This window comes from Diaphorina citri, unplaced genomic scaffold, assembly GCF_000475195.1.
Source record: "Diaphorina citri unplaced genomic scaffold, Diaci psyllid genome assembly version 1.1 scaffold953, whole genome shotgun sequence".
In the NCBI taxonomy this organism is placed as follows: domain Eukaryota; kingdom Metazoa; phylum Arthropoda; class Insecta; order Hemiptera; family Psyllidae; genus Diaphorina; species Diaphorina citri.
The window spans coordinates 100,233-110,479 of NW_007378384.1; the positions used below are offsets into that span (position 1 = coordinate 100,233).

Consider the following 10,247-nt stretch of genomic DNA (forward strand, 5'->3'; position numbering starts at 1 on the left):
CATATTTAGCCATGGCAAACATCTCACTCAACACCATCAGTACTGTCTAGACCAGGGATGGCCACTAACCTAACCTTCGGGAGTCACAATCCCATAAAGGCGATTCGGGGCGAGCCACGCCGCTGCCGCAGGCGAAATTTTAAAATTTCGGTCTAGAATCTTCAGAATAGACATCCTAATCTTCAGCTACGGACGAGAAATGTTTCAGCAAGTGTGAACCATGATTAGAGAGCCGCACAAGATCGTCTCACGAGCCACGTTATGGCCATCCCTGGTCTAGAGGTAAATTACCGAGCCATGTAACATTATTAGCTGTTGATTTCATCTTGACTCTAGTCTTACATCTAACTCTAATGCTGTGTCCACACATACGGCCGTCGATCGATGTCGGTTGAAACCGTCCTCGCGTTTCACTCGACATCGCTGGTCCACTATGTTCGAACAATTGAACATGCCTTAACATCTCAATTCTTATTTAATTAAAATCATAACATGTAGGCCCTAATCCTTATCGGCGACTCTACGCTAGAAAAATATTTATTTCAACTCTTTATTGATTAGAACTTCGAGTTTACAAGTTGGTACACGACATTCTAAAAAAAGGTTAGCTTACTCTAGCTAGATTCGTATATTTGTATAAGCTTAACTCATCCCTTGGGCCAGTGGCCCCTACACCTAAGCGTCAGAGTGGGCCTTTTGTGTGTAGTTAAGCTGGTTCCTAACTAAGCTCAAAGATCCGAGCAATCTTCAGTAGCTCTTTAATACTCTAGCTAGATTCATATATTTGTATAAGCTTAATTCATCCCTTGGGCCAGTGGCCCCTACACCTAAGTCTCAGGGTGGGCCTTTTGTGTGTAGTTAAGCGGGTTCCTAACTAAGCTCAAAGATCCGAGCAATCTTTAGTACCTTTTTAATACTCTAGCTAGCTAGCTCAACAATCTAACAAATGTCTTATTTGACCATGTTTCAGGCCGTGATGTTATCACAGAGATTTGCTGCTCCTCCTTCTGCTCCTCCTCCTCCTTCTGCTCCTCCTTCTCCTCCTCCTCCTCCTTCTCCTCCTCCTTCTCCTCCTCCTCCTCCTTCTCCTCCTCCTCGTTCTCCTCCTCCTCCTCCTCCTCCTCCTGAGTGTTAGAACTACGTAAATGAGAATGAGAAATTGAAATTGAGAAGTCTATCCTGTCTATCAGACGAGACGTTTCGTCGCTACTCTTATCTGCAGAGGTCTAATAATAATAATAGACTCTTGAGTGGAAGGTAACCACTAGGCGAGGTTAACGCCGGAGGCGTTCTCTACCACCTAACCCTTAGAGCTCCATTATTATGTGGTCAAAATCTCAAATAAATGAGGATAAAATTCCATGCCTCGGCTGGGATCGAACCCACGCCCTCCTGTTTACCAGGCGAGCGTCTTGACCACTACGCTACCGAGGCAGGTTTATTATACTAATATTTTAATAGAGCACCTCTTTAGACCTTAGAAGGCACCAAGTAAGTCTATACCCTCGAAGACATCATGCAAGAAAAGACCAAAAGTATCCACTTACACATATGCTCGCCCATCTGCCACGTCTCCGGTTTCGAGTTGACCTCCACGAGAACGGTGGGCGTGCAGACCAGCAACACCATCAGATCCGCGATGGACAGGTTCATGAGGAAGATGTTGGTCGAGTTTCGCATGTCCTTGCTCTTGAGAATGACGCACGGAACCATGATGTTGCCCAGGACGCCGATACACAGGATGATGGAGCACAGCACCTGAAACACATGGAAGGATACAAGTTTGTCTAGTTAGGGGACGTTAAACAGAGAGTAGACTATAGTCTGGCTATGCGACTATAAGTAGGAGAAGAACAGCTAAGCCTAACCAGCCTAGTTTCAAAGGGTTCTCTCTGCTTGAAAAGTACAAGAACAAGTCCTCACGATGGTTGACTGCGGTTCAGGACGATTCAATTAAACATGATTAGAGACCATCACTCTGGTGTAGGGCAGATAAAAGAGATATTTTCTCTATTTGCTATGTAGATATTGAATTCTCTTCGATTATCGGACAGGCCGTAAAATATCTAAAGAGAATTATTGAAACCAAAGAGAATACCTACTACAAAATACTGAACGTGAAAAATACTACAAAATCCTTACCATGGACGGGGTTCGAATGTAGGCCGGAAACTGAGGTCCATCATCGAAGCCGTTGATTTTCGGCACGAAAGACGAGTTGGTCAAGTTGAGGAGCGACGCGTTTTCAGCAGCACCAATCGCCAGCGTCCAATTGTCAGGCGAAGTCAAATTGTCCAAAATCGTCTGGACAGTCGTGGACACCATGAAAAAGATTTCGAGTCTGAAGAGTTTGAAGAAAAGTTTGGAGTAATCGCGGATGTGTAGATGATATTGTCAGGTTCAAACACTGCTGGGTGTGCTGGTCGCGATCGACCGACCGGTTGTGCAGCCCTGTTATAGAAGAATATCGAGTTATAGTTGTATGGAGAGGAGTCCAGAGTAATATCTATCTAATAGAGAGTCCTCGTCACATCACGAATCACGATCTATAACAGAACTGTTCAACTTAATGCCATTCGGGCTCAGACTGTCTGAGTTTGAAAAAGCTCGAGACCTAGTTCTGATCTGCCAGACCCGTCTGAGCGTGAAAAAGCTCGAGACTTAGTTCTGGTCTGACAGACCGTCTGAGTGTGAAAAAGCTCGAGACCTAGTTCTGGTCTGACAGACCGTCTGAGTGTGAAAAAGCTCGAGTCCTAGTTCTGGTCTGACAGACCGTCTGAGTGTGAAAAAGCTTGAGACCTAGTTCTGGTCTGACAGACCGTCTGAGTGTGAAAAAGCTCGAGACCTAGTTCTGGTCTGACAGACCGTCTCGTCTGCCAGACATGGGTCTCAACTCTTTTAGGAGACCGTCTGACAGACATAGGGTCTGTGAGACCCCGGTTTATCAGACTGGTTGAGCGGGAGTGGCCAGACCTTAGGATATTTTTAATTGTGTGGAGCATCAAATGCTGGAGAGCTTGAGACGAATGTCGTGCTCCAAACAATATAGTTTTAAGTAATTTAGGTATTAGGCCAAATTTTCTGATTCTGACTAATTTGGACTTGAACGCCCCTTAGGAGATGTAGATCATTGTAGTCATTGTTCATACTCATAGTATGTACAGTTCCGTCTGCCAGACATGGGTCTCAACTTTTTTAGAAAACCGTCTGACAGATCTAGGTCTGTGAGACCCCGGTCTATCAGACTGGTTGAGCGGGAGTGGCCAGGCCTTAGGATATTTTTAATTGTGTGGAGCATCAAATGCTTGAGAGCTTGAGATGAATGTCGTGCTCCAAACAATATAGTTTTAGGTACTTACTTTAGGTATTAGGCCAAATTTTCTGATTCTGACTAATTTGGACTGTCAAATACATATTAGGAGATGTAGATCATTGTATAAGTCATTGTTCATACTCATATAGTTTGTACAGCTCTTAGTTCTGAGGTACAGGTAGGTATTATTGTTTGTAGCTAGTTTGTTTAAACCTATCATGAACTTTGCGAAGTTGATTGTGATGCAATGATGTTTTCATTTCAATGCGAGATTCAAGAAGAATATTCTATTAGTCTGCATTGATGCTTGATGCATACAGACTAAAAGTAGGTACTACAGGCTGTTTGTTTCAAATCTTACAGACCAGTTCCATTCTTGGATCAATCTCTCCTAAGTTTGCTTGGTACAGACTAAAAGTAGGTACTACAGGCTGTTTGTTTCAAATCTTACAGACCAGTTCCATTCTTGGATCAATCTCTCCTAAGTTTGCTTTGAGTTGTTCCTTATTTAAGTACTCGCAGTATTGTGCTATTGTTCCACCTGTCTATGTAGCTAATAGGAATCTCACATGAGAAATATTGGTACGATGGAAGCTATATTGTCTATTTGATTTGAAAGTATGGAAACTGGTTAGGAAATCCCCCAGTAAAGACTAAAGGTTATTTTTTGATTGGGCTTCAGATTGAACATGACTTTTTATTATTAATTTTATTTATTATTTTTACTATTATTTATTGCTCATAGGTTGGCAATACGGTTCTGATTGAAACATTAATTTAAAATAAGTATTTCTGATCTATGTGAGGAGATAGTACATGGATTGCTTTCTTTTTCCTCGTCCTGGGTTTGTATAAATTGAACTGATTACTACATACTATCTACTAGCCTGCAGTCACTACACTCTACAGAGTATAGACTATAGATTGTAGAACTATTAAAATTATTAGAACAAGATCACTATACTGTTTTATGTATGTAGATTTCTGATCTATGTGAGGAGATAGCACATGGATTGCTTTCTTTTTCCTCGTCCTGGGTTTGTATAAATTGAACTGATTAAACATACTATCTACTAGCCTGCAGTCACTCACTACACTCTACAGAGTATAGACTATAGATTGTAGAACTATTAAAATTATTAGAACAAGATCACTATACTGTTTTATGTATGTAGAGAGAAAAAATAAGAAATAATAAAATAAAAATCATGCGCTGTTCTCTTTGCTTTCTCCTCTTCCTTCTTCTTCTTCTACTCCTTTGCCTTTTCTTTCGTCGTCCAATTCTTACGTTTGTTTTCTTTTTCTTCTGTTCGAAGTCTTCTCCTCCTCCTCCTTCTGCTGCTGCTCCTCCTTCTGCTGCTGCTCCTCCTCCTTCTGCTCCTCCTCCTCCTCCTTCTCCTCCTTCAAATTAATACCTTTAAATACAGTACCTATTATTCACATGAAAATAAAAGGAATTTTTGAACCCCTAGAACTTCGAAATTTCGCAGGTATAATAAGGAAGTATAGGTTAACATATGGTCCAAATTTCGTGAGATTACATTGAAAATTGACGGAGTTATGATAGGGGTAAAAATGCGTCGAAATGCGTGTAATATACACACTGGCGTGCTCAGGCCCGAACTTGGCCTGGCGCACTGCCGTGCGCCTAGATTTCCTAATAATAGACTAAAATTATAAAAACCATCAAATAAGATTTCAGAACTTCTACTTCCGCTCTCTAATCTTGCTCTCTAAGTTTTGTCTTAAGTACATACTTTAATAATAATATACCTAAATAGATATTAGGTATGTATATTCAAGTACATACCGACATTAAAAACATTGGGGAAATTATAATTCATTCTGGTAATGACATTTTCTGTACAGGCAGGAAGAAGAGGAAGATGGTAGATAGTAGACAGTAATGTAGGTATTTATGTATGTACATTGTACCTACATAATAATTATTATGTGAATTACATTTGATAGTAATTTATGTACCTACACAATATGTAATTAAAGGTATTATTTTGTAATGAAAAATGAGAGATAGTAAGTAAGGCCGGCCACACACTATTAGGTCCGCCTGTCAGTTCTACCTGATAGTGTGTGGTAGCAATGAGGCGACCTGAAATAGATGAAAATTCAATCAGTTCCACCTGACCCCTGATGCCGGCTACTCATCACTATCAGGTAGACCTGACAGGTACACCTGAACAAGTCCCAAAGGAGAGGTAGTAAGGCCGGCCACACACTATTCGGTCCGCCTGTCAGTTCTACCTGATAGTGTGTGGTAGCAATGAGGCGACCTGAAATAGATCTGATATACCTGATGAAAATTCAATGAAATAGACCTGATGAAAATTCAATCAGTTCCACCTGACCCCTGATGCCGGCTACTCATCACTATCAGGTAGACCTGACAGGTACACCTGAACAAGTCCTATCCCCCAGAATGGGAATGTCTTTAAACTACTGTCTGAGTTTTCCAGGCCGCTTACCTCACATCATTGATACACGTTACGCAGGAACCGTACGGTCAGACCTAAGCCAGTGCAGCCAGTGTCATTGTAATCTCAATTACCGCCTAAAGAAATGGGTTTAGCTGACTTAGCGAGACCCCTAGCTGCCGTCTTCGCCAGAAACAACTGTAATACTGTGCACTTATGTATACTTGAACAGAAACAAACCCGCGACATATTAGGCTTACAAAGCAGACGCGCTACCTTTCAAGCTAACTTAAACTAGGCTGGCGCAGACACTTCTGATCCACCTTGTTTTAGACCAGCTTGGTACTTTATTTAATCAATCACATTACATAACACATATCTAATATATAAAAATGAATGTGTGTGTGTGTTCGAACTTTATGCCTGGCCAAACCGCTCATCCGATTGCTTAGAAACTTTGTCAACTTATTGCTTGCACTCCCGTGAAGGTTATAGGCTGTTTTCCGGTTCGTTTTTGTTAAGCTACGCCGAGCAAGACCACTAAATGGATGAGTGACATGAACGGCCATTTCGGGTAGTAACAAATATTAAAAAGAAAAAGTACCTATACAGCCCTTCTTATATACCCTCCATTCGGTGACAAACTCTCCCTCCGCCTTCTCACATTAACCTCACCCAACCTGAGTGTGATTGCCCTCATGGTCACCCATCCGGTTACTAACTACGCGCAACGTTGCTTAACTTCAGTGATCCATTGAGAACTGGAACATTCAACGTGCTATCGTCACTGGTTCATAATCATAACTCATAAGGTTAGGTCACACTTCTTTTATTTCTCCTTTTCCTATGTACAGACGGGGTCGACGTATTTCGTCAGCGTCTCAATCAGCCCTGACCAGGGTGATTGCTTTGGGCTGACATTTGCTTTTGGCTACAAATTTCAGAGTGCTATTTCTTTAGCAAGGGAAATTCAGGCTGATTTGAAGTCTTTAGCAAGTTTGAAGTCTTTAGCAAGTTAGGACACCCTGTATTGCATTATTAAGTGTTGCATTGTTGTTCCATTCACTATATCTCAGGCTCACGTGAATTTTTTATTCTTTTAAAGGAAATTAATTCTTAAGGTGTGTCCACACATAGTCGACCGGCCGTCGATCGATGTCGACTGTACCGTCCACACTGCCTCAATAACATAGTTTCTCCTCGACGATCCAGGGCCGGTCAACTATGTGTGGACACACCTTTATGCAGAACATAGTTGGATTTTTGCAGAATCATTTTTATAGGTTTCCGTCACACCCTGTTTAAAAAGTTCGGAGAATAAATTTGAAAGATTGTGATGATGATATCGACTGAGTGATGATGTTTTAGAACTGGTTCTAAATTCTGACCAGGAGAGCTGAGAACTTTTTTATTCGTTTTTTATTAGGACAGGACATGTTGCACCTCATGATGATTTGGCCCTGATATGAGTCTACTCTCTCTCTCTCCTTCTCTCTCGTTGTGAGACTTTTAGGGCACTCCCAACTGAAGATTTTTTTTGGTAACTTCATTTTTTCCCCCCTTGGTGCTTTAACACTGCGGACAGCAGGTCGTTCGGGCCTTTTTTTCTGAACCTTATACAGGTTGTTATGTCACAAAAGTCAAGACATATATTTAGCGGTTGTCTATCCACGTACCTATGTATGAGTTCAATGTTCACTCATTTTCAAAATTTCCAATGTTTTCGTTATGTTAGATACAAATTCTCCAATGAATCCTGCCATAGATCCAGTATCATGTAAAGTCTGGTCGAATATTCAAGCTTGATTGATACCTTGATATGCATCTTCTAATATTCTAGCGGTTGTCTGGCTGTGGTTGACAGGTGTACAGGTTCGATGCGAGGTCAAGGCTAACACAGAGAATCTTCTGAATTCTTTGATGCATCATCATCAATATTCATCACACAACTTTTCGTCTAAATTTAATCCGTCAGTCGAGTTCCGTCCTTCCGTCAGGAATAATGCAGTTAGGTTCGGGACTTTCAGGTTCATGGGTTCGATTCTTGCGACTTTCTTCTGTCAGACGGTCTGAGGGTAAATGGCAATTATTATACAGTTCTCTCTATTTATCAATCCTCTTAAAAAACTAAAACTTTGTTGGCGCTGCTGTCATCACACAACTTTTCTTCTAGATTTAATGCGTAAGCTACGCCGAGCAAGACCACTGAATGGATGAGTGACATGAACGGCCATTTCGGGTAGTAACAAATATTAAAAAGAAAAAGTATCTATACAGCCCTTCTTACCCTCCATTCGCTGACAAACTCTCCGCCTTCTCACATTAACCTCACCCAGCCTGAGTGTGGCCGGGAAAGAACCAGTAACATGTGATTGCCCTGATGGTCACCCATACGGATACTAACTACGCGCAACGTTGCTTAACTTCAGTGATCCATTGAGAACTGGAACATTCAACCTGCTATCGTCGCTGGTTTATAGTTCATAATCATAACTCGTAAGGTTAGGTCACACTTCTTCTATTTCTCCTTTTCCTATGTATAGACGGGGTCGGCGTATTTCGTCAGCCTCTCAATCAGCCCTGACCAGGGTGATTGCTTTGGGCTGACATTTGCTTTTGACTACAAATTTTAGAGTGCTATTTCTTTAGCAAGGGAAATTCAGGCTGGTTTGAAGTCTATAGCAAGTTTGAAGTCCCCCAGTTAGGACACCCTGTATTGCATTATTAAGTGTTGCATTGTTGTTCCATTCACTATATCTCAGGCTCACGTGAATTTTTTATTCTTTTCAGTTACTATAACTTTTCCTGACTTACTAGTTTTCGGTAGTGCTAAAAAAATGGTCGACTCTGCTGGGGATAGTGTCCGACAGAAATTGGACACAAATCCTTTCTGAGATTGGACACAAATCCTTACACGGCAGACGCACTACCAACTAAGCTAACTAGGCTGGCTCACACTTCTTTTATTTCTCCTTTTCCTATGTATAGACGGGGTCGGCGTATTTCGTCAGCCTCTCAATCAGCCCTGACCAGGGTGATTGCTTTGGGCTGACATTTGCTTTTGGCTACAAATTTAACTCAACTCTATCAGACGGTCTGAATAAAACGATTAATCGATTATTAAAATTCCCTCTCTCAATCCTAAAAAAAGCTTCACTGCACTGCACCGGTGTACATGACTTTCTGGTGATCCAGTTTATTCACATCTAGAACTGCAGATTGTCAGAATTGACTCACTTGATGCTTGAAAGAGAACGCAAAATTCCTTTTATAGCACAAAATAGGGAACCAGTTGGTATTCGCTACGTTTAGTTCTAGATTAGAAACCATCTTTGAAAATTTCTGTCCTCAAGACAAATAAATAAGTTGGAAGAATTTTAATCGTTCTGGGAACTAGTTTTTGGAAAAGATCTATATGAGTCTACAAGCTGGATGCAATTGCCGCAGTGGTGATCAATATTCTGTTGATGTCAGGGTCAGTAAAACACAGTAGGTACGTACGATTGAAATGTCATTATACCTAGTTGATGCATTTTGATGTGTGTCCCGACCTCCCGACCCTAGATAAGCATATGCCACTTTTAGGTGGCTACAGATGGCCAAGCATTCAGCTTCAAAGATTGCCGGAATTGGAGTTTCAACCACCATCCCCAGATTCCCCAGCGACATACGTAAAGAGTCAAGAGACCTTTTTATTGGCACTTTTTCAGTTTGGGAACCCCTGATTCAGATAGGGATTCTTCTTTGTTTCTCTCTTTGTTAGCAATTCTTCCTTTTTGGGTTCAATATTGGTGCAATATTGTTTAACCGTTTGGGGAAGTGCCTATCAAAATGCAATAGTTCCACTTAAGAGAACACAAAATATTCTATTAAGAATAATTGATCCTGCAGACAAGGTGGGACCATTTTTCACAATGGGGTATGGTATTGGGCGCTCACCCCCGGCAACATTCTGATGTTTATAAACCAGCATGTTGTATTGTACATTATATGAGGCCTGCTATTAATTATGATTAAAACATGGAAATCCGAATCGTGATCTAATCCAAACTCCAATAAGAGCTTTAACCAGTTTTTAGAACAGAGGTTCTCAAACTTATTCTGTACAACCCCCCCCCCCCCCAAAGCAATAATGAATCATTTAGATTTTTTATTAGGCGTCTTTTTGTCTCTATCCGTGCTTTGGAAGTCAGGACGAAAGATGTATTTTCAACCAAGAGTTGCGGTGAGTTGCGCTCCTCGAAGTCGTCTTTACGCCTTTCAGAGTCCACCCCCTGACTTGTCTTCACCCCCTCCCTAGTTTGGGAACCCCTGTTCAGAAGAAACAAAGTCAGTTTTAAGCTCAAGGCAGTAGGGTAGGGGAACTGAAAACAGGTTTCTGTTAAATCTCTTCTTAACTTTTTGTTATTATTAAATTATTATTATTATTATACTTGATCTGATTTGATACATACGCGCGCGACTGTTAGAGCCATTTATCAACCGTTTAACAATGGATTTGG

The 10,247-nt window shown here is 41.2% G+C and overlaps 1 protein-coding gene across 1 annotated transcript; it reads right to left on the minus strand.

Annotated features, from left to right (window-relative positions):
• Positions 1-321: 321 nt before the first annotated feature.
• LOC113469096 (neuropeptide Y receptor type 1-like) lies at positions 322-2,339 on the minus strand. Its single transcript, XM_026826550.1, has 3 exons — positions 2,143-2,339; positions 1,548-1,758; positions 322-431 (listed from the first exon to the last, which is right to left on the minus strand). Exons 1-3 carry the CDS (start codon positions 2,323-2,325, stop codon positions 322-324), a joined length of 504 nt encoding a protein of 167 aa, XP_026682351.1. The 5' UTR covers positions 2,326-2,339.
• Between the last annotated feature and the right edge of the window lie 7,908 nt (positions 2,340-10,247).

Bases quoted from the DNA above. Each gene is read 5' to 3' on its own strand.
- LOC113469096 (XM_026826550.1), bottom strand. From the start codon at position 2,325: ATGGTGTCCACGACTGTCCAGACGATTTTGGACAATTTGACTTCGCCT. The intron at 1,759-2,142 runs GTAAGGATTTTG...CATGTGTTTCAG, and splicing joins ACATTCGAACCCCGTCCATG to GTGCTGTGCTCCATCATCCT. The intron at 432-1,547 runs GTAAGTGGATAC...GTTCGAACATAG, and splicing joins GCAGATGGGCGAGCATATGT to TGGACCAGCGATGTCGAGTG.